Source organism: Saccostrea echinata, unplaced genomic scaffold (assembly GCF_033153115.1).
Source record: "Saccostrea echinata isolate AGI-Se365-2 ecotype Australia unplaced genomic scaffold, CSIRO_AGI_Sech_v1 ptg000003l, whole genome shotgun sequence".
NCBI classification, from domain to species: Eukaryota; Metazoa; Mollusca; class Bivalvia; order Ostreida; family Ostreidae; genus Saccostrea; species Saccostrea echinata.
The window spans coordinates 6,094,557-6,119,512 of NW_026889752.1; the positions used below are offsets into that span (position 1 = coordinate 6,094,557).

Consider the following 24,956-nt stretch of genomic DNA (forward strand, 5'->3'; position numbering starts at 1 on the left):
ACATACTGATGAGAGCATCAACTGCATCAATATTTTTTGACCTTGACTTTTCCTTTGATCTAGACCTCACTTTTCTTAAATTAGTATTTAGCTCAGTTTTAAATAAACCATTAAGGATAGTGTTATCAAACTTCATATGCAGCTGATACATACTGAAGTAAGCTATTCAACTGCATTAATATTTTTGACCTTGACCTTTCCTTTGACCTTGACCTCACTTTTCTTAAATTTGTGTTTAGCTCAGTTTTCAAGATACTATTCATGATATTTTTAATCAAACTTCATATGCTTATACATACTGATGTAAGCTTTTCAAGTGTATCAACATTTTTTAACCTTGACCTTTCCTTTGACCTAGACCTCACTTTTTTTTAAATTAGTAATTAGCTCAGTTTTAAATAAACCATTCAAGATATTTTTATCAAACTTAATATGCTGATTAGTGAGTGCTTTTTAACTGCATCAAAAACTTGACCTTGCTCTTTCTTGTGACCTTCACTTTTCTTTAAGTTGCATTTTTTCTTAGTTTTAAAGAAATCATTTAAGATATTTTTATGTAAGCTTATGCACTTATACATAATTTGGTGAGAATTCAATTTCAACTTTAAAGAAACTATTCAAGATATCCTCAAACTTTATATACTGATACAAATTTTCGTGTTGCATTACTAATATACACTAGACGGGGCATTCGTGTCCTATGGACATATTTCTAGTTTACTGTGTATTTTTCAACAGTCAGTTAAACATGATATTTTCAATTTTGAAACAATTGGTCTTCCTTATGTTCTTTTGAAGATCTATTAAATAACAGTGAAATGTGAAAACAACCTGGTGGGATGCTAGATTTATAAAAATCATTATTGTTTTACAGGTGAATTTGAATGAAAATGAAGGAAGGAAACTTTGTGATATTTGTTTAACTGGAATGAGGAAGCACAATTTCACCATCACTGAAAAAGAGGGGACATTACCCCAGAAGACAGAGGTAGGATATTTCATTAATTATCATTAATCTAATCAATTGCATTTAAAAACCAATGCAATTGTAATTTAATTGATTTCATTTCCAAGTAATTGAACCCTGTCATTTATAATGAAGAATTTAATTTATGCCAAATATGTAAAATACAGTTGAATTTCAGTATCTGAACACTGATATCTCAAATACCATGGATATGTTGAAGTGATTTAGAAGTCCCAATCACTTATTCTTTAAGTGTTTTACCCCTGATATTTTGAATCCTTGGATATCTCGGAAGTTTTTTCTTGGTCCCATCGAGTTCGAGTTAACAAGGTTTGACTGTACATTATAGACAATACATTTTCTTGGTAGTCATGGTAATCATGAATGATCTGTAAATTTAAATTACACATTTTGAGGAAACGCAGTACAGGATAAGAAGATCTTACATGTAAATGCAAATCTAAATGGGTTCAAAAGTCAGCCTTAAATTGAGAGAAGCAGCTGGTTATTTTTGTTAGAAATAAGAGGAAATGTGTTTTATGTCATTATAAAGTAGATCAATATACATTTATAGTCCGCGTATGAATTAACAAAAAAAAAAACAAAACCAAAAAAAAACAACAAAACAAAAAAACACTGATTTATTGAAATGAAAATTTCAATGATTTATAGAGTGGCACCTCAGCTGGTACCAGCTCCTCCACCTCTGGTATATCAGGTGCCTCAGGAACCTCCTCATCTTATTATAATGGGGCCTCAACCTCCACCTCAACAGACACCTGCTTAGCGTATCCAGAGAGCTACTCCTACGCCACTGCAGTCATCAAGTCAGACACAGGTAAGTTATTTTTCTAGAAAGGAATGGTTACTTTGTGCAGATATCAAGTCGTAGTTAGCAAACCGTGAGAGTCCCTCCTTTTCTCAAGACTGTACTTTCATAATTAATTTTAATGATTTCATATTGTGGTCATAAATGTACATTTGTATGTAGTCTCATAAATGTTTGCTTGCCCAAAATAAGAAAAAGAGCGATGAATGTGAGTTTAAAAAAATGAAAAAAAAAAAGTTCAAGTTGGTGACAAAGCATGTTTCATTTTAAATATTCTACATAGGCTATGTATATGTTACACATACAAGCCTTTCAAAATCTGCTGGTACCAGGTACTTTTACCCAGCAGAAATGATGATTGTACAGCCAAAATATTTATTGGAGAAAAATTTGTTAACGAATTTAATAAAAAATCAATTCCTCAAGGTACCTCCTATTATTATAAAAGTACTGCTTGTTTCTTATCTTTTTAAAAGACTTTATGTACCTGTGTCTTGATTCTTTTAGACAGCCATAGTTGTGTACAAACAAATTCACTTTTTTCCTCGCTAGGTTATGTTGGACTGGTGAACCAGGCCATGACCTGTTATCTGAACAGCCTTCTACAGACTTTGTACATGACTCCAGAATTCAGAAATGCTGTATACAGGTAAAGAAGAATTTCAGAGGCAAATGTGTTTGAGACACAAATATGTATATGAAAATTCTGATGCTAATGTGTTTCATATAGTTAAAAATTACATATAAGAATCATATAAGAATGGGTTATACATGTGTTCCTAAATTTTAGACACATGGAAAAATTACAAAACAAGTTACACAAAATTGTCTCTTCTCAGGAGATTCTAGTCAATACCTCTTTATTGTGGTTTTTATTTAAAAACTTGTCAAGAAGATCATTTTGAGACACATATTCCAATGCAGAGATTGCAATTTGAATAATAATCTACTGAACAACAAAAAAAAATGCAATTATCTATACTGACAATTAGAGTCTCTGTGTGTTGTCAAAAAACATTTTTTTTGGGGGGGGGGGGGGGGGGGTCAATTTTACAGAAAATAATAAGAACATGTATCATGTTGATTTTATTTCTTTCAGATGGGAATTTGATGGAAGAGAAGAGGACATGGCCAAAAGCATTCCCTATCAATTACAAAAGCTGTTTTTGTTGCTTCAGGTATATTAATCCTCACTAATCATTTCATCTGTAAGAATACTAAAACTTCAATGAGTACAATTAAGTATTATAAGCCAACTTTAGAACTAGTATCAATGAAAGAAAGAATGAAAAGAATTAAAAGTTTAATTGAAGGAAGTTTATGGAAAGAAATTTCATTTTACAGACCAGCAAGAAGAAAGCTATAGAGACAACCGACCTGACTAAAAGTTTTGGCTGGGACAGCAGCGAAGGTATATAACCAGTGCACTGGAGATTTCTACCTCTATCTTGGTCTTCTCTCTCTTGCTCTCTCCTTCCCTCCTCCCTCTGCCTCTCTCTCTCTTTCTCTCTCTCTCTCTCTTTGCTGAGATCAGAGCAGTCGAAAATTGTCAATCCTGTCAGCAAGGCCAGTACAAATTTGTCTGGAAGGATAATTTACAAAGAAAAAGTCGGGTGTGATGCAGATATTAAAATTTGGGATCAGGGTACACAGGTGAAGGTCATCACATGTCGACAATGGTCGATCAGGTTTATTAATCAGAGGCATAATTCATGTCAAATATATGTTTCCAGTTAAATAATGATGAGTTTGACCACTCAATATGTCAGGCTTCTGACTTTAAAATGGAGTAAAAAAAGTTTTTTTTTTTGCCAAACTTTTGGCATAAAGAATCATGGGTTATTCTAACAAGACCTTGAAAACCCTGTACTAGGTGAAAGCAGTGTAGATAATTTTTACTGCATTGACTTGATTCCATAGTCATTTGTCAAGGTCAAGTCTGGAATTTTATTCAGAATGGATGATGCTTTGATATAAGTGAAATATGCATGCACACAAAGGTACTTTAGGGCTTGCTTAGATGTAAAAGTATTTCAAGGTCTGTCAACCTCTTTCCCTCTCGTCCTCTTGCATGCTCATTTAGATTCAGTCTATGTCGTATGATTTGTCTTTATTAACTGCAAAGGTTTTACCATGAAATAAACATGTTAGAATAAGTAACCATATTAAATACTCTAATTTTTAAGACACACATGTAAACTGCTACTGTAACAAACTTTTCAGTGAGGGGCAGTTATACTCTATGCATATTTAGCAGTAATCTTCTCCTTGATTTGATAAAATACTTAGTCCACTTTTTAACTAGTAGTTAATCCTTAAAGTATATTATTAAAATGATGTATACTTCTTGATGAATTTTTTTCACTAGTGTGGCAGCAACATGATGTACAGGAGCTGTGTCGAGTCATGTTTGATGCACTGGAGATGAAGTGGAAGAAAACAGACCAGGCGAATCTTATCAACAACTTGTACCAAGGCAAACTCAAGGACTATGTCAAGTGCCTGGAGGTGGGAGCTTTTTGAATTTGTCCTATTTTCTTCTTCATTGCAATTAGAAACTTCAGTTTATAGATGTTGGTATTTATGTTCTTCATATATTATTACATGTTTATACATGTACAGCAGTATAGTTGAATTATTCATATCAGTTGAACTTCGGTATGAACACTGATATCTCGAATACCAGGGATATGTCAAAGTGATCTGGAAGTCCCAACCACATATTCTTTAAGTATTTTACCCTCGATATCTCAAATCATTGGATATCTCGAACTTTTTTTTTGGTTCCATCGAGTTCGAGATAACAAGGTTTGACTGAATTTGAAGTGGCATTGTATTGTATGTGAAGAGACTTGCCTTCACGGAACATGAATTTTGTTGTTGTAATCATGGTAATGCAAGGGAATTCTTGGAAGTATGAAATGCTTTAGTTCGTGTCAGATATCTCTCTGTCCTTGAGTTGTTCCTGCTTAAAAAATGGAGTTAGAAAAAAGAAAAGTGATGAAAGACTGCAGACATTTATTTGCTATTTGTATTTTCAGTGTGGGAATGAGAGTGCTCGGTTAGATACATATCTGGATATACCTTTAGTCATCCGACCGTTTGGCTCCAATGAGACCCATGGTAGTGTGGTAAGTACTAAAATGTACCATGTTGGCACACACAATCATGCAGATTTTCAGAACAAAGCACACTCTTTCTGTAGTATATTGAAAAGAACAAATCTTTTCCACTGTCAGCATACTCCGTCTATAGTACTTCTGATTTCTTATTTTTCACGAGTATGGAAATGTCTCTTTAACATCAAATCGCGATAACCATAATTTGTGAGAGGACGGTTGAGCAAGAGATTTTACATGGATTTTAGCATCATAAAAATAAAAATGAGTAATTTTATTTCACAATGGTGTTTCATGCCAAATTACATGATAATTAATTCCTCACGTATATTTAGGAATCTACACTATATTGCAAAGACCAAATCATTTCCGCTGTCATTATGGTTAAAATTACTGTATTTTGAAAATACTGATCAATTTTTATTCATTTTTTTTTCCAGGATGAGGCCTTACAAGCCTTTGTAGAACCTGAAACATTAGATGGAAACAACCAATACTTCTGTGAAAAGTGCAACAAGAAATGTGACGCCCACAAGGTTTTCATTGCCTTCGAATCAGTTTTTTAAAAAAACAAATTCTACAACAGTTACTGTGCTTTCTGAAAATTCAATATTTAAAGCTCTCTCTTTTGTTTATTTGCTAATGCACATTTATTTATTTACATGAGTGAATGATTGAGTACTTGTAAAATAGAAAAAATTGCAAAGCTAGATTTACAATAACACCTATTGATTTACATGTACATTAGATAGTTCTTATTTATCATATTATATTTTTACTGTAGATTAACTTTTTTTCCATTTCAGGGTCTTAAATTTGTTTCTTTTCCCTATATGTTGACACTGCAGTTGAAAAGATTTGATTTCGATTATTCAACACTACACAGAATTAAGTTGAATGACAAGTAAGAATTTTTTTCTTTTCAAAGGTAACCCAATGTTTATAATTACATGTTTGTGGTTAAAGGATCTGTGTCCTTAATTATTGTCAAACATTGTGTATTTTGTGTATTTTCCTATATTGTAGTAGTTCATTGTATTTGGGAGGTCATGATTTTAAGAAGTTGATTATTTCAGAATGTCTTTTCCCGGGGTTCTGAACTTGAACCATTTGATTGAACCAGAACACAGTGGTTCAGAGGAATCCACAACCAGTCATACTCTGGAAGAGAGCAGTGATGAAGGTACATATTAATAAAATTAATTGTAAGACAAGTAATCAATAATGAAATATGATTCTATCATACAAGTATCTGACAGGGTTATATAATGTATTATGTTGTTTCTCTGAACTGGTTTTAAAACCTGTAATGTAAGACCTGATTTCAATTGTGGTTTGTGTAAATGAATGATGATTTTTTTAGAAACAAGATGTACTTTAAATGGCCTATAATTACTTTTCCCTCATTACCCTAAAAATCAACAGCACATACAGTGCATATCCAGCTGAATTTCAATGAGAAAGAGAGAGTGAAAAAGAGGGACAGAGAGAGAGCAAAAACACATTGATGCAGTTTGAACTGAGTCATGATTTGTATTAAGATACAACTGTATGTATTACAGGTATTGATGAAGGGATAGAAATAGAGTCCAGCACAACAGGGCCCTCCTCAGAAAATTCTAGTCTTTCAAGTGAAGCTGCCGCTAACGATAAAAATGCCAAGACTGCTGGAGCTAAGGTAAGCACTAGCTGGTGGGGTTACCTCAGTTGGGAATGATGGAACAGTTGAACTTCAGTATCTTGAACACGGATATCTCGAATACCATGGATATGTCAAAGTGATTTGGAAGTCCAAACCACTTATCCTTTAAGTATTTTACCCTCGATATCTCGAATCCTCGAGTTTTTTCTTTGTCCCATCGAGTTCGAGTCAATGAGATTAAACTATATTTGAGATAAACTGATCAAAATCATGGTTTGCAAAGAGTTTCAAAGAGCTTTTGTGTTAAGTGATATAGATTTCATGCTGAAATGTATTCAGTGATTTTAGAGATTTAAGTCCAATTAACCAAAATCTATCTTTTTTTTTTAAGCTCACCTGAGCTGAAAGCTCAAGTGAGCTTTTCTGATAACCTCTTTTCCGTAGTCTGCCCAGCTGTTTGTCCATCTATAAACTTTTAACATTTCCAACTTCTTCTCAAGAACCACTGGGCTACTTTAACCAAAGATGGCACAAAGCGTCCTTGAGTAAAGGGGATACTAAATTGTGAAAATGAAGCCCCTTTCCAAGGGGAGATCATCAAGAAAAAGCAAAATTACGGTGGGGTCATTTTAAAAAATGTGCTTCTCAAGAACCACTGGGCCAGAAAACCATTAATGATTCGCACCTTTTAGAAATGGTTTGGACTATGACAAAAGTGTATTAACTGTGAACATACTCAGTATGTGTTATTTTATTTTCAGGGTCCATATGTTTATGAGCTGTTTTCTATTATGGTGCATTCTGGTAGTGCTGCTGGCGGACATTATTATGCCTACATCAAGTAAGCATGTATCTTAAGATCCTCCTATAAATTAACTTCACTTTTGCTCTTACAAATTTTTCTTCTTTTTTTTTTTGTTTGTTTGTTAAAGTCTTCACTGTGGCAGTATCATTTTCTTGAAGGTAAAAGTTAGAGTGGTATTTTCCTTTCTAAACATTGACACGGAAATCTGATATACATGTATGTTCTATTTTACTTGCTTGCAGGTCTTTCAAAGATGGACTGTGGTATAGTTTCAATGATCAACATGTCGCAAAGGTTTGTATGTTATAGGGATGGGTATCGCCAAAAATTTCGTATCACAATATATCACAATTTTTTCCAAGAATATCATGATAATATTATGATACTTTTACACACAATTTTTATAGTGATTTTAAATGAATATCCATGGTTTTTCCCACAAATATGCTGGAAAAACAAAACTTCACTTTTTCCTTTTTTTATTTACATAAAATGAAGCATGTTTGGATGCTAGGATGCAGTTCTTTTACTTTTTGCAACATTTTTTACACTTTCTGTAATTGCAATTTGAAAGTTTTAACAAATAAATGAATAATTTCAGGAATTTATAATTATAGCGAGCGCAGCGAGCGGCGCAAAGCACCGCTTGTCACTGCTAGTTCTTAAAGCAAAGCCTGGGTGAATAGAGAAAATTTGAACTTTGCACATTGATCCAAATGAATTTTTTCCCGCAGTTACCTGTGGTCCCTTAATGCTTAGCGAATTGCATCTTGTCGCAAATTACGTTCTTACGGTAGCAACAAAAATTCAACAAAAAAATAAAATCACCTTGATTCAATGGATATATAGTAGATAAATAGTAGATTAAATGTTCTTGATTAAAATTAGCACTGATCAGATCCGTTTTGGTAATGCAACATACATGTACATACGACGTTATATGAAGTCAGAGTCTAGACGTAGCAAATATCACGTGCAGTTTGACTAGCCCGATCTAAATTAAAATTGAAAGGTATCTGCGCTCGCCCTAACGGTAGCACCGTCAACATATTTCACCTAAATACCGGTATTTTAGTCTCCTTATCAGAATTAGCTGCAATAATATAGCCCTCTCCGATTTTTTTTTTTTTTTTTTTTTTTTGGGAGAGACTACATTATTGCAGCTATATCACGATGTGTATCACTCAATTAAAAATCACAATATACCGATAAAATGGAACATCCGTAGTATGTTAAGTAGTCACATTTACCTGTAAGAGTTTGAAACTCATATATATTTTCAAGAATTTTATATGAATTTTGATGCGTTTTAGATAACGTATGATGATATTACTAAGACATATGGTGGTTCCAGTACGTCCAGGGGCTACTATTCTGCAGCCTACACAAGGTACAAAACTCTTTTGAAAATGAAAATTTTGCTAAAAATATACTGATGACCTTTAAGAATACATGTATTGGCAAATTTGGCATATATTATTTTCTTTGACTACATGTATATATACAATGCTTTATTTAAAAGTGCTATGTATTTTAATACCAAGTTTGAAGAAATAAATGTGAATTTTATTTTTTATTTCCAAAAATTCAAACATGTACATACATAAATTTACAAAAGTGATCCCTCAAGTTTGCTTTCTTATGTCTTTAGTTCCACTAATGCCTACATGTTGATGTACAGACAGATTGACAAACAGCGAAATAAAGGTACTTTCTTGAATATGACAATCAATTATTGTACATGTACTGGTATATGATTTTCCTGTTAAAGGATATATTGTAGATTTATATTCCTTTGTATTGTGAGTGAGTTAAGGCCAGACAAGTATTAGTGTGAATGGAGTGATGCCTAGGTGTGGATCCAGGAATTATTCCAGGTGGGGGGTCCATCCCAGTCAAAAAAAAAATTCAGAAATTTCTTGACAAACAAAAATATAGAAAAAAATTTAAGTCAGTTTCCAAATGTGAAAAAGCCTTTTTGTTGGTGGTGGTGGCCATTATTGTGGGGTCCATATTTTCTTGGGGGGGGGGGGGGGGGGGGTTCAGACCCCCTGATCCCCCTCTAGATCCATGCATGATGCCTTATAATTTACATCCTTAAATTCTTTTTACCAGATTTCATACAGCCTGAGAATTTTCCAGAACACCTCAAAAAAGCGCTACAAAAATTAAAGGATCGAGAGGAACAAGAAATCCGTCAAAGGGAACTCGACAAGTCAACCTGCAAGGTAAATGGCATCTCGAATACAGATATCAAGAATACCTTGGATATGTTGAAGTGATGTAGAAATCTTAAGATATTTCGAAGATTTTTTCTTAGTTCCATTGAGTTCGAGATTACGTGGTTTGACTGCGCATTGAATGTAATTGATACATTTTGAAGATTATTCATTCCTACTTTAATGATTGGACTAGGTGGAAAACAGGAGACATAAATAGTAAAATTACTTCTTCTTTACACCTGTATTTGTGGTTGACATCTCAGAACATTGATATAACAAATGCTAGAGATGTGTGAAAATGTCAGTAAGTCAGCAATCCAGACCACACCTTAAAGCATAATGAGACCTTACCATCAATTTAGTTTCAACTTTTTACATTGTATTTCAAGCACTCTGATACCTTGTATTTTTGCTACAGTCTGACTGTCTAACTCTTATGTTAATTATAATATGTACTTAACTTTGAATAATGCCATTGCAGACATTTTTTATAAAAATGTTCATTCATTAAGTACCGTTTTAACAAGAAATATATTCTGTATCTAATAAAAACATGTTGGAGAAGGGGCATAACTCTAGCTTTTTCAACTTCGAAAAATAGAAAATTGAGTTATGTTTCTTTTCAATACACCAAAAAAAATTGATTAATGCAGCAGTGTTTGACTAGATGCAGTGGTGCGTGAAAAACTAGGGATTAATTTTTTTGGCCTGAATGGTATTTAAATTAACAGTTTTTGTATCGAGATTTTATCGTTGTATGTACTTATTGCATTATTGCATTATCCTTATATTTACAGATAAAGGTGTACTACTTTCATCCACGTGAGAAAAGGAAAATGGAGCAGAAGTTAGAAGTTCACAAAGACAAAACTCTAAAGGAGGCTACAGAAATATGTTCTAAGGTTGGCTGTACCCCCTTCTTTCAGAAAAAAACCCCAAACAAAACAAAAAACAAATAAATGAATGAAAAATCAAACAAACAAAACTAATATGTCCTAGGATTTTTTAATGGGTTACATTTAGATGGACATATAGAACAATTTAAAAAAAAAACTAGCAAAACATGCAAAGTAATATAGTTGTACATGTAAAATTCAACTAAATCTTAATAGATGATATTTTTAAAATGTACATGCTTTATAATGCAAATTCAATCACGAGACAAGTTGTTTATCTTTATTAAGTACCATTTACACTCAAGGCAAAATTGTCATAAACTTAATGTCATATTTCACAATCTTTCAGTTGTTCTGCGTTGATAAGTCTATTTCGCTTGACTGCTGTCGCCTGGTGAAGTTTGACGAGTACCAGGACACACTTGAGTGCTCCTTTGAGGATGAGGACGACACACCCATGGGGCTTTTATTGGGAGGGGTGAAACAGGCCTACAACTTTGACCTCCTCCTAGAAACTAAGAGGCCAGAACAGGTGTTTCAGGAGTACAGACCTGGGGGTAAGTGGGTTTCCCATTCTAACGTTGATAATTTTTTTGTGCTGTGAATAGGTTGTTTTGAAAATTGCAAGTAATTGGTAGGTGCTTGTGTAAAATAAGGAAGGAAGCTTGTTTAATGCAGCACGTAGAAAATGATATGAAAAGATAATGCGGGAAAAAAATGTTTTGTTTTATCATTTATATCAGTCCCAGACACCTGCTTTGTGTAAACTTCAGAATAAAATTTTGTATTCAGACAAATACTTCATGTTATTTGAAGAGTAAGCTATATAAGGGTAAAAGAGGTCTAGATACAAAAAATTTTGACTGTGATGGGTATAAATTACATGACTTCTCACAATATTTAGGTGTGACAGTGAAGTTGTATGTGGCTGATCTACAAAATGATATCATCCAGGAACCGCCCATTAGTGTGAGGGCCTATCACGCTCAGACTGTGGCAGAGTTTAAACATATGGTGGCAGAGGTGAGTGATAAATGGGAAAAGTATTAAGGTCAGATGACACATTCCTCAATAATACATAAATTTTACCAAGAATTTGTCATTGAAGTATCACTATTTTATTAAGTTTCCCTACAAAAAATTAAGGTACATGTAACTTACCAGGTATTTGTGCAAGATACCAGAGGATGCTATTTACTGTATAATCCTATTGGAAGTCACTAGCATTGCCATTATCGCAATTTTGGTGTCTTTATCTATGTAGACATTTTGAAAATGGTTTAAAATCTCAAGAAATTGATAATTATGGTTAATTTATTTTATATTACTGACAAAGAGCTACAAAACAGATATTCAAGCAACGTGTCGTCAGACCTTAAAGTGTTTTATCCAAATGTTTACGAACATAGCTGTCATCATTAATGTGAAACAATGGAAAAAGGAATGCCACATGTTCTTGAATTGTTTCTCAGATTGGATAGTGTTTTCTTGACTCTGTAGTTTATATTTGACATAAAAATTACATGTAAGTTGATTTTCAGGTTTTGAATGTCTCAGCAGCCCAAATGAGATGTGTTCTGGAAAGATTTCACAATGACCTCAAATTTTTATCTGTGCCCAACAAGACCCTGAAAACAGAGGGTTTTTTCAAAAGCAACAAGGTGAGATAGATGTTTTTCTGTATCTGAAATATACGTGCACTGTATAAGAAATTGTGTCGTGAATTACTTTGTTAAAAATAAATTAGACTATAAATAATCAGTTGGAGTAAATAAATTTTTCATGAATCAGTTTTTATTAGATAATCCATAAACATGATAAAATTCACACATTTATTAAGGAGATTTTGTAAAATTTATCCTCGATGTGCAATTGTCTTTTGAGGTGTATGTGGAGTATTCCGGAGAGGAGGACACAACACATTTTACACACACCCACTTCTTCCGATTGCTGGACCGACACCAAAACACCATACGGATTCATGTCAATCTACCCTCAAAATGTTTGTATCCATTCTTTCAATTGAAAACTTTTATTTTTTCAAGAAAAAAATCTTGAGGAATGCTTTTAAGAAAAAGGATTTGCTCATTGTAATTGATTTGGATGTTGATAGATTTGATTTTGATATCTCACCAAATCTGATTTAATAACTTTTTAGAATTAGTACTTATTTATTATAATTTTATTAAGAGGAGGGGGGGGGGGGGGATTTAAGTTCAGATTTATAGACAACGGTTTTATTTTCATGATTTCAGCAGGATTGAGATAATGTCAGTCCTCAGTGATAGGATGCTTTAAATTTTTTCAATTTTCATTGCACAAAAACAGTATATTCTTATAAGTTGACCTGATTTATATTTATGTTGTTTGAATCGTAACATTTGTGACAAAAAAAAATTAACAACTTGTTTAAATCTACATGTAAATCATTCGATATATTGATTATTGATACTTTGTACTAATATTGATGTACATGTATTCCCACTGATGGTCTTAATCTTCATCAATTTTTCCATGAAATTGAATTAGTATAGTTATTTTGGAAGCATTTCAAACAAAACATCCTCTTAACATTTGCAGCTGTATATTGTTATCATGTATATTACAAATAAAAACAGATTTTGTTTTTATACATGTTATAATATTCTTTTACTTGAAAAATTCATTTCAGCTGATGTAGAGGATTTCCTGAAGTCAAATTCAAGACATGAACAACTATTGAAAAATGCCATAACTTCTGTGAAATCCAGAGAGGACAGCTCTACTTCATTGGAAATAAGAAGTAAAAACGGAAGTGACTCCTTAGACGAAGGAATAAGTGATAGAGGAAGTGATAGTGAAATAGACTTCAAACTGAAGAAAACAACACTTTCCAAAAGTGACCCTTCAATTTACCACAGCTGTCAATCAATTGACAATGGGCGTGTCAGTCCCCTTGGCTCTGCCTCAGAGGGCAGGGCCAGTAGTCCCATTGGACACAGTAGCAGTAGTCAGGATACTAGTACTAGTGCTGAGTTCAGTATTCCAACTAGTTACAGGGGTTTGTGTAATATTTCTGATGGACAGGACGAAGCGGCGGACAGTGTTCTTGGAGATTTAAACAGTCGCGAACCAGTGGAGCACGGAGAAAGTGATTCGGAACAGACTGCCCCGCCCTCTCCGGGAGAAAGAGTGATCAATGACACAGATTTTAAATCGGAGGAGAATTGGGATTCGGACTGTGATAATGATGTGACAATTACAAAGGAGGAGGCTTCTAAACGTTATTTTCACATTGTTCACAATGAGTTGGATTTGTTAACAAAACAAAGAAGTAAGGATTTCATGTATTCTAAAATATGTTTGATCCAAGGTGCATATTTTTTTTTGATAGAGAGTAATGGAAAGTCTGTCACTTATTTTATTAGAATTTTAAAATAATATAATTGAGAATACGTTTGATTTCCATTACTGAACTCTTCAGAATTAGAGGCGCGTTTGATCGTCTGACTGGGACAGCATGAGATTGCAGATAAGGCCAAAAAAATAATAATCTTGTTTCCTGCTACCCGACCGACCCTATTTTTTTTGCACCCAACCCTAAAGTTTTTTTAGTGTTGGAAGAAAAAAAACCGGGAATTCCATTGTTCTGTCACTGTAATCGGTTTCCATGTTAACACAAAACAAGCATTTCATGAATTATATGTTTTAAATATGGACTTCATAAAATACCACTTGAATTGTGCATCAAAAGACATGAAATTTAATTTTTAAAGACAATATTGACCTGTGACATGTTTAATTTGATCTTGTATTAGTTCACATCCAAAAAATGCAGTCAGGAAAAAATAAAATAAAATAATTTTCCTACCTACCTACCCTATTTTTTTCAGGCTGGTAGCAGGAAACAAGACTATTATTTTTTTGGGCCTAATACAAAACATGCCAATCTCAATCCAATTTTAAATGTTAAATGTATTTGTCATTCCAAATAAAGAATAGATGAAATTATAGACATATGTAAGACAGCAAGAACCCTAAATCTATCATCTGTTAATAAAAATACGACATTTCCGAGGCATCTGCATTGTATTTAGATGATAAACAGATACATACAATGAACAATAGATAAAAATTGATATTTTTCATATCTACTCTTGATGCATATAAAGTCCACAACAATAAAATGTTTCATTTGATATTGGTTAGGATTTGTTCACCAACATTCAAAATGTTGTTTACATGGACATGTTTATGTTACGTTTGTCCCAGAAATCTCACGAGATTTGTACATTTTCCGACTTTTTACAAAGAGCGCACTAAGAACTATGACTCTTCCATAGTGGAAATAGGACGTATTTTGGTTCATTTGAGTACTGTATGTACAGTATATATTGAAAACTTCTTTCATGTTATTGTTATATATAAAGTATGTAAACACTTATAAAAATGAAGAAACACACTGTGTCTTCACCTCAAAATGCTAGATTGTTCTCATTCTGATTATCTGAAGGGAAAAAAATTACACTGGCAGAATTTTTCTTCCAAAACTTGAAAAGATGAGAAACGTAATAATTTACCTGCAAAAAGAATCGTGATAAATAATAAACATGATAAAAGGAAAAAAACTTCCGCATGATGTGAAAAATGTGTTTTTGTTTTTAAGTGCATTACCATCTGGTGAATATAAATTGCATCAGCTGGAAAAAAGATTCATGGAAATTGAATCTATTGTCTATCATGATCAAGTGTGAAGCTCAATTTTAATTCATATTTGTCCTTTCAGATTTAACAGTGCTCGTTGATAAACGAATTACACTTGGGGCTTTCAAAAAGGAGTTAGAACCTCATGTAGGAACATCTTCTGATAACTTTAAGGTAGATCATTCTTTTGTAGTATACAACAAAAAAGAGGATTGATAAGGATACATGTAGTTGTGTCTGTGCTTTCTGTTATTTAGTATAGTCAAGAAATACACGTTATGCGTTTGCACATGTCTTATAACAAGTCCTGTGTCATTGATGGTGTAACAAATAGGTTTTATAAATTGCAATTTTGTTTTGTTAGCTCACCTGAGCTGAAAGCTCAAGTGAGCTTTTCTGATCACATTTTGTCTGTAGTCCGTCTGTCTGTCTGTCCGTCCTTCTGTAAACTTTTCACATTTTCGACTTCTTCTCCAGAACCACTATGCCAATTTCAACCAAACTTGCCACAAAGCATCCTTGGGTGAAGGGGGTTCAGGTTTGTTCAAATGAAGGGCCACGCCTTCTTCCAAGGGGAGATAATTAAGAATTGGTGAAAATTTGGTGTCATCTTTTAAAAATCTTCTTCTCAAGAACCATTGAGCCAGAAAAGTTTATACTTAGGTGAAACCTTCATTACATAGTGTAGATTCAAGTTTGTTCAAATCATGACCCCCGGGTGTAGGGTGGGGCCACAATGGGGAACCAAAGTTTTACATAGGAATATATAGGGAAAATCTTTAAAAATCTTCTTCTCAAGAACAACAAAGCCACAATGAGTCATATTGATATGGAATCATCCTCAAGTAGTGTAGATTCAAGTTTGTTCAAATCATGACCCCCGGGGGTAGGGTGGGGCTACAATGGGGGATCAAATTTATACATAGGAATATATAGGAAAATTCTTTAAAAATCTTCTTCTCAAGAACAACAAAGCCACAATGAGTCATATTTATGTGGAATCATCCTCAGGTAGTGTAGATTCAAATTTGTTCAAATCATGACCCCCGGGGGTAGGGTGGGGCTACAATAGGGGAACAAATTTTTACACAGGAATATATAGGAAAATTCTTTAAAAATCTTCTTCTCAAGAACGACAAAGCCACAATGAGTCATATTTATGTGGAATCATCCTCAGGTAGTGTAGATTCAAATTTGTTCAAATCATGACTCCCAGGGGTAGGGTGGGGCCACAATGGGGGATCAAAGTTTTACATAGGAATATATAGGGAAAATCTTTAAAAATCTTCTTCTCAAGAACAACAAAGCCACAATGAGTCATATTGATATGGAATCATCCTCAGGTAGTGTAGATTCAAGTTTGTTCAAATCATGACCCCTGGGGCCAGGGTGGGGCCACAATGGGGGATCAATGTTTTACATAGGAATATATAGGGAAAATCTTTAAAAATCTTCAAGAACAACAAAGCCACAATGAGTCATATTGATATGGAATCATCTTCAAGTAGTGTAGATTCAAATTTGTTCAAATCCTGACCCCTGGGGGTAGGGTGGGGCTACAATGGGGGATCAAATTTATACATAGGAATATATAGGAATATATAGGAAAATTCTTTAAAAATCTTCTCAAGAACAACTAAGCCACAATTAGTCATATTGATATGGAATCATCCCCAAATATTGTAGATTCAAGCTTGTTCAAGGCATCCTCCAGTAGTAGGGTGGGGCCATAATGGGTGATCAAAGTTTTACAAAAGAACTTATACAGGAAATATCCTTAAAAATCTTCTACAATCTCAAGAACAACAAAGCCATGATCAGTCCCCCAGGGTAGGGTGTTAGACATATTTAAAATTCTGTTTTAAAGAACAGCAAAATCATGATTAGTTATATGAAGATAGAAGCATCCTCAGAAAGTTTATATTCAATTTCATTCAAAACATGGCACCTTGGGGTAGGGTATGCCTTGAACAGGCAATCAAAGCTTTATATATGAATATATAGGAGAAATATAGGAGAAGAAATCTGCTGACAAAGAACAGCAGGGCCATATTGACTCAGGTGAGCGTTGTGGCACATGGGCCTCTTGTTTTTTGTTTTGTTTTGTTTTTTTTTGGGGGGGGGGGGGGGGGTTTGAAGGTCTATCGTCTTCATATTGCTCTTTCATAATCTCATCATGCTACATGTATGTTCAATACTTAATTTATATTAATATATAAAGTATATATAGTTTTAAGTTTTTTAAAGGTACCTATTTCTTTTATCATTCAGTGGCAGATTAGATTTCTAAATGTTTTCTTTATATTTTCCTTTAGGTTTATCGTGTGTACTCAAATAATCAAGAATTTGAAAGCATCAGACTTACTGAAACTCTGTCTTTCTTTGAGGATGGAAAGGTACGTTGTTTATGACATGGGCACCATTGTAATTATTTTCATATGTGTGATGATCACTGTTTAATATGAAAGATATACTGTTTGAAAGATATAATATATGACCTGTATGATACACAAGGAAATGTACTGTGAGATAAGATTTCTTGAGAAATGCAGTGTACGTGAAAGTAAGTTTTTGTGGCTCGTTTCAGTTGAATATCAAGTTGGGAAGAGCGTTAAAACCAGGAGAATACAGGGTCAAAATCTATCAGCTTCTCCTCAATGATGCAGAGGTAAGGATGCGAAATGCAAATTTCAGTAACTTTTTTTGGTCAACATAGAGATGATACCAACTGAATCTTACTTTTTGTTTCCTCTAATATAATTCAATAATAAATTTGAATACAGAAGATGTTCTCTCAAGCTGACTGATGATGATTTTAGTGTAGTTTCATAGACAAAAGTAGAGTTTTGTTTTTTAAATGTATTTCCTCCTATGAAAAAAATAGACTGAACCATATCGATGTATCATTTGTAACTGTATGTTTTAAGGAATTTGTTCTTATTTTATAGCCTGGGAAGTTTCTGATTGATACCATATTTGCCAAAGGGATGTCTGTCTTAGAATCCAAGAAACTGATCATCCCAGAGATCAAAGAGCAGTGTGGAATAGACATCCCTCTGGAGAGGTAACCATAAAGAAATGGCTTGATTCAAGGACCTATTTTTGCATTCAGCTTCAAAACAAACATAATACAACATATATTAATCTGAGGCCAAAAAAATTATCTACAGTTTTTAAGGTCAAAATTTTTAAAATTAATTTTTTTTTTTGTCCACATAATAATGATACCACCCAAATCTTACTTTTTCTGTTGTTCTTTGATAATAAAATTAAAAATAATGTTATTCAAATCTTTTGAATACAAAAAGTTTCAAGATAAATATTTAACAAGAATATATTGTTTTTATAACAGAAATTTGACTTTGTCATGTCAGGTCTTAAAGAGGAATAAATCAATATTCTTTTTCAACTTGAATGATATAATTGAGTGATTCCCCTTTTCAGTATGTAAAATAAAATTGATAAATTTGACAGTGCTACATGTTGATAACATAGAAACTGTAGACTATATGTTATTGGGGGGGGGGGGGGGGGGGCTGAAATGATAATTTGGTATTTAGCTTTTAATTATCTTTGTATATATTTTCTTCTAAAATGTATCTAACAATTTTTTTATTATGATTTGTTTCTTCAAATAAAATAGATGTCGCCTGAGGAAGAAGACATGGAGAAATCCCGGTACGGTGTATGTAGATAATCAAATCTACGAGGATGAAGTCCATATTTTCGCCAACTGGGAAGTCTTCTTACAAATCCTGGATGGTAAATTATTGGTTTTTGTTCCTCGAAATTTTGTTGCCAAGCAGAAAGAATACACAAAAACAGCCACTTTGGATCACGAATATTGTATACACTGTTTTACAGTGTTTACAGTGTATATACATGTACTTTGTGTTGGATTCAAATTTGTCTGAATTTTATTCCTGCTTTTATATCAGTTTATGATACTGTAAAAGTACTTTATTTGGTGTGGCATTAATTTACAGTATGACTTAATTTTTCCAAGGGAATATTCTTCCAGTGTACTTAAAGTACATTTAAGGTATACAGTGGCAATCTTTAGAAATCTGAGTAATTTTCTACTCACGGATTAAACAGAAATTGTGTTTTCTGGGGAATTATGAACCCATGGAATAAAGTATGTTTATTCCTTCTTTCTGCATATCTTCAGTTAGTTTTGTTTTGAAAATTGAAGTCAGCTGGAAATGATCTTTAAGGGCATTATTTTGCAAAGTAATTTCGAAAATGCATATTATTTCTCAATCCCTTTTAGATAAATGTATTAACAGTAAAGTTGAGAAAGAGAAGAAGAAATCATTTGTTCAAACATTTGTTTGTACAGGGCCTGAAGAGATGAACACTACGTCACAACTCGCCATTTTTGTTCGGAGATGGAGACCCAGTACATATGAACTGGACCCGTTCCAGGAGGTCATTTTGTCCTCACAAACAGTAGATGACCTCAAAGAAAAGGTAATATTTTAAAATTTTGATGATGACTATTCATTAAATATACAGTTCACAGGTAATGAATATACTACTTTGCTGTCCTTTTTTTTGCCCCTGCAACAAGTGGTTTTGAATGGCACTCGAGTTCAACATGATATGTTGTGTTTCATTATACTGTAAGTATAATATGATTGATTTTATTTTTTCAGATTTCAGAAATAAGTGGAATCCCTGTAGAAGATATTGAGTATGCAAAGGTAAAAATTTATTTTATACACATACATGTACAGTAGTAGCATGCTTTTCATTGCATAATTGTGTAGTTAATTCTAAGTTTAATAGTTACAAAGTCAAGGAAGATTAAAATTAAAAAAAAAAATTAAAAAAAAAAATAAATAAAAAAAAAAACAGACATCTTAAACAAGATTTATTGTCTGCAGCAAAATGATAATAGAAAATACAAAAAAAAAAAAAAATAACATTCTGTATACATTTGATACATGTTGAAGTCCAGACTTTGAAATGCTCGATATGCCTGTATACTTTTTACAGGGAAGAGGTACTTTTCCATGTGACATATCCCTGTTGGAGATACACAGTGATTTAGACTGGAGTCCTCACGTGACCAGCCTTAACTCCTGGCCTCTGTATATCTGTGATGACGGCTGTGTTCTCTACTACAGGTAAAGAAAAACATAGTGTTAAAATGTATCCTTTTATGTTGTGCTCATATAATAGTGGTAGGCCCAAAGAATTTAGTTTTTCAAACTCCACATTAGTAGGCCAAGGTACCGCACTGATCAATTTCATTGCCATATTGCAAAGAGGAATATTTGTTCGAGATCAAATTTGTTGACATGAAAAGGAAAGATAACTCTTGCAATAAAAACAAAACCATTTCTGCTGCATCTTCTCTCATTTCACTCAAATAAAGTTTTGCATTTAATGAATATCCAAAAGAGATATAATTCATTATTAAAATGTGCTCTAATTCAGCATATCTTTTGTAGCAAAATTTGACAAAAATGACTTTTTGACAATTTTATGCATGTATTCCAATGAGAATCAAATTATATATGACTGTCAGTGAATCTTAAATCAATGTTTTGGTATGAGAAACTAAAGGTTTTGAAAAACTAGTTCTCAAACGTTGGAAGATTTTCTATAAATTTTGTTCTACTTATCAATCGTACATATGTTTTTCTAGGGATAAAACAGAAAAGTTGGCTGAACTTTCAGAAAGCAGGAAGAAAGAACTACAACAAAAGGAGAATGCCAGGTAAAAAAGTCATCTAAATAATAAATATAGTAAACCTTGCTGACAACAAAGTGCCAGGAGTTATTATAATGTAATTCATTGTATCTATTATGTTCACAATATGTTTCAAAACTACAGGAAGGAAAATCACTGCTGTAAGCATGAATTCATTATAAGCAGTATTTTCCCTAAGAAACGGCTATTGGCCAAATTGACTGCTTCAATTGAAAAAAATGCTGCTTCGAAATATTATAATTTTAAATTAAAAAAAAAATCCAAATTATATTGTTGTAAGGTCCACAGAAATTTGATATAAACTTCAACCCAAAGCCTGTTACAATTGATCTCTAACCTTTTACTTTGAAAGAAAGGGAAAACACTGTATAAGGTTTTTGCTGTAACCATATTTTTACTGTATATTTTTATTTTTAGCAATAAGATTATTTACTTGTAAATGTACACAATTTAGTAATTTTCAGAAGTTTAAAAACAAAGTTCATAAATGTTCAATCTTGATTTTAGAATGGCCCGTGGAACAGTTCGTTCATCGTACTCACCAAGGAAGGAAAGAGCTCTCAAAATCTACACAGATGAGCCACCATCTACATGTATAAATAGCAGCAAGTCATCACCTGATTTAGACTGAAGCAAATCATTGGATAATGAATGTCATGTGATCTTGAGCTGTTGATTTCTGAAGCCTGATACATCAGCAATTTCTAAAAATGCTTATCATCAGCCTGTGTGTTCTTTGATCTCATTGGTGAATCTTGTCATGTGATTTTCTTTTGAAAAAAAATAATATTTAAAGTCTGACACTTTGATTTTTGCTGGTTGCATATGAAAATATTCAGAAGAGCTATATAGAGCACACCTTGTTACTGCATTTCCAACAATACATGTATTTGAAAGCAATTTTCAGTCTTTGCCAAGTGTATCATTCTGTAATGTTAGCAAGAATTTAATATAGATGGTCTTTCAAATCTATTGTTGCTTGTCCTTTAATGTAAAATTTGTCTAATGCTATATGAAATATAAGGCATGGAATATAAGTGCTCCATAACTTTTCAGTCTAAATGTCAAAACATCCAAAATTTATTATTTCAACTTGTAAAGCAAAGTTATTGTGAATGTTAATGACCTTTAGTTGTTGAACTTGGAGAAATGAATACATTCTTTGTATATACTACAATAAATATGATTTTTTAGATTGAGAGGGTTGTTTGATTTATCTCTTATATGTGGACAAATGTGTTCTTCTGCAATGCCAATTCAAAATCTTGGAAACAAGCTAAAGGTAAACATTGAAAGGTCCTAAATAACACAATAAATAGGTGAATTAGATATATGTATGGTAAACATATTTTCCAATCAGTGACAAAAGGCAAGTGCAAACATGATAATGTTTTTTCCCCAATGAAATTAAAATTCCTTGTCAAAATATAGAAAACGTTTACTGGTGCACAATGTGATGTACATGCTAAATATACATGTATAAACTGGAAATCAAAAAGCTTGCATGTACCTGTATGTATTTTTAAGTAAGTTGAATTCGAAATAATTCGAAGTATTTAAAAAAAAACCCAGGTTATTAGTAATTAATTTGGTAGAATCATTTGACTATTATAGTATCTAAAAAGCTGCACACATTTGCCTGTTAAATGTAGTATTGAGGATTAGTTTAATATTTAGTAATGGATTTCATTTCCCGAAGTTACATGTAAGAAGCGTATCATTTACCGTACCACAAACACTTTGCATGTCCTCATATCAATTAAATTAGTTATTGCTTTAGAGATAATGAGGTGAGCACAAGTGCAGAACTGGAATTTTTCTTGATAGCAAATGAAAATGAAAGTTCAAATGATTGTTCTCTTCATTTGCACTTTTTTTGTTGAAGTAATTGAAGACGGATTGATAGGGATTAAGTTTGTAATCAAAGTTTAGACAAAATACAATATTGTGAAATATTCATGTTAAGAATGTACAATTTCAGATATAATATTTATTTGTACATATATACCATTTAGTATAATGATGCTTTTCTTTTGAAAACGAGATGTACTTGTGCATAGTTTTAAACTGTTGAGACGTTATGATTTCCATGTACTTTCACAGAAGATCTGATGAAAATGAAAGTGTGAATGCAGTTACATGAAAAAAATGTGAATAAAATATTATTCAAAAACATATTTGTTATTTACTAGAAAATGCTTGAATTTTTTGTTCAAAATATCCAATTTTGTATGGGTATGATAAAAGCATTTAAGATTTAAGGATAATAATTATGATGTCTGTTAATAAGTCTATTGTAAGCAGGGGTGCAAGATTTAGTATTCTCTTCAGTTGAGGCAATGAATAATGATAATTTTTGCGACCAATTAAAAATTCAAATCCTCCAGCTTCTGAGGCCTTAGCTCTGCGCCTTTTCTATTATAATGATGTTTATAGTTAAAAAGGCGAAGATAACGAACAGTGATCGATCTAAAAAAAAAAATCAACAATACAAATCTGTGAATAGGGGATAAAACACGGCAACTGAAAATTAAAGAGGTGGTATAAGGTACATGTATCTATATTAAGCGTTAACATCACCTCTTGACCGGCCCCACCGGTCGTGAGCTCTAGGTCGGAACAGATCGTAGTCAAATTTAGTTTAAAAACAAAGGCCTAGGGATTGGTAAGTAAGTAAGTGAATTCTTTATTTCCAATTTTTGGCCCATTAAAGGCACATGAGAACAACATTAAACATAAATAAGAAAATAAACAATAGAGAAGGCAAGACATCAGAAAGATAGATATATGTAACAAAGTTTGAGACAGCAATCGTATACAAGTAGCAATATATATTTCAGTAATTCAGATACATGTAATTATATAATGGTTAAATTCATCCTGTGACAATGTTTCTTGTTTGAAAAAAAAATTAAACATATATTCTGCAAAACGATTAACTATTTCACTATTTTCATTTGTCATCAGCTACACTAATTTATTCTTGTTTGATAAATTTCAGTACAAGATTTTGGTGTCAAAATATGTGATAAATGACATTTCCTTTAAAATTACATGAAAATCATCATTCATATACTTCTTTATCAATGTCTGTATCTCATTATCATCCAAAGCAGTCTGGAATTGTAAAACAGAATTCATATTCTATCTATAAATTGACGGTAAGAAAAAGTCTGACGACCGACTGTCAGTTATACATTCAATAAAACTGGCAGTTATTCGAAATGACAATTTTGCATGATCTAAGAGAATTGCTTTATGAATTGATCATGTACTTTGAAATATAAAACATTATTAGAAAATGAGTTTAATATCAAACAATAATCAACTATACTATTTTAATTGTCTGAAAACACGTCAACTTTCCACCCCAATCTTCAACATTTCAAACAATGTAGATCTTGTGATGTACAAAGATCAATTCGATCTCTTCCTCTCTCATTAACTAAAGGATGGAGACTACTTCTAACAAATTCCAAAATCTTAACAAAAGTCTTTAGACAATTTAACCATTGAATTTCACTTAGTCTAGAAGTATTTTTCATGATTTTTATACCCCTTTTTTTTATTGACTTTCTTATTACATGTAGGATTATGATACCGTCAGAGACTGGAAAATTTTCTTCTCTGGGACTTCCGTGGAATTGAGATGATGCTGTAATCATGTTTGAATTCAAAGAAATGAAATCATTATTACTGTGTTTAGTTTATAGTAGCCCAAAATATAACCACTATTTTCTGATAAAATGAATGATTTGTCTTTTGATTTATCATGTACGTATTGCTGATTTAAGTTGGCTCACGTTCAGCTACCAGTTTTCAGGAACCTAGTACTTACGGTGGAGTTCTCGGAGAAAAGGAAACGCCCTGTTCTATAAGTGCTTTCTGTCGCGCAAGATTCCTCTGTGTGGCAAACCTGTTTAGAAGGAGTTATTATTGTCACAACATATGACGGACGAATGACCTTTATAGAAAGATCTGCAGATCCATGTTTAAGGTATTTACCTTGAGATTCAAGTCTCTTTCCACTCAAGGCAGACCTAAAGATAAGATAATTTCACAGGACGGAAA

General features: G+C 32.7%; 1 protein-coding gene across 7 annotated transcripts in view; it reads left to right on the forward strand.

The window, feature by feature from the left end:
* The window catches only part of LOC133178534 (ubiquitin carboxyl-terminal hydrolase 47-like), a 50,819-nt gene that overhangs the window by 3,239 nt on the left and 22,624 nt on the right, over positions 1-24,956 (forward strand). Inside the window, exons 3-34 of one of the 7 annotated variants that reach the window (XM_061313231.1) lie at positions 875-988; positions 1,640-1,805; positions 2,349-2,445; positions 2,896-2,974; positions 3,141-3,207; positions 4,165-4,304; positions 4,838-4,927; positions 5,356-5,451; positions 5,722-5,819; positions 5,992-6,098; positions 6,478-6,593; positions 7,319-7,398; positions 7,605-7,656; positions 8,676-8,752; positions 9,014-9,069; positions 9,478-9,590; positions 10,382-10,486; positions 10,830-11,037; positions 11,385-11,503; positions 12,022-12,141; positions 12,365-12,482; positions 13,152-13,793; positions 15,246-15,337; positions 17,479-17,559; positions 17,751-17,831; positions 18,112-18,227; positions 18,807-18,925; positions 19,506-19,636; positions 19,822-19,869; positions 20,165-20,295; positions 20,820-20,891; positions 21,393-21,438. In XM_061313231.1, the coding sequence (XP_061169215.1) occupies positions 875-988; positions 1,640-1,805; positions 2,349-2,445; positions 2,896-2,974; positions 3,141-3,207; positions 4,165-4,304; positions 4,838-4,927; positions 5,356-5,451; positions 5,722-5,819; positions 5,992-6,098; positions 6,478-6,593; positions 7,319-7,398; positions 7,605-7,656; positions 8,676-8,752; positions 9,014-9,069; positions 9,478-9,590; positions 10,382-10,486; positions 10,830-11,037; positions 11,385-11,503; positions 12,022-12,141; positions 12,365-12,482; positions 13,152-13,793; positions 15,246-15,337; positions 17,479-17,559; positions 17,751-17,831; positions 18,112-18,227; positions 18,807-18,925; positions 19,506-19,636; positions 19,822-19,869; positions 20,165-20,295; positions 20,820-20,891; positions 21,393-21,438 (3,777 nt within the window). Of the gene's footprint in view, positions 1-874; positions 989-1,639; positions 1,806-2,348; positions 2,446-2,895; positions 2,975-3,140; positions 3,208-4,164; positions 4,305-4,837; positions 4,928-5,355; positions 5,452-5,721; positions 5,820-5,991; positions 6,099-6,477; positions 6,594-7,318; positions 7,399-7,604; positions 7,657-8,675; positions 8,753-9,013; positions 9,070-9,477; positions 9,591-10,381; positions 10,487-10,829; positions 11,038-11,384; positions 11,504-12,021; positions 12,142-12,364; positions 12,483-13,151; positions 13,794-15,245; positions 15,338-17,478; positions 17,560-17,750; positions 17,832-18,111; positions 18,228-18,806; positions 18,926-19,505; positions 19,637-19,821; positions 19,870-20,164; positions 20,296-20,819; positions 20,892-21,392; positions 21,597-24,956 lie in introns of those variants that run through there. The other 6 variants (XM_061313230.1, XM_061313233.1, XM_061313235.1 and 3 more) reach the window with 6 other exon arrangements.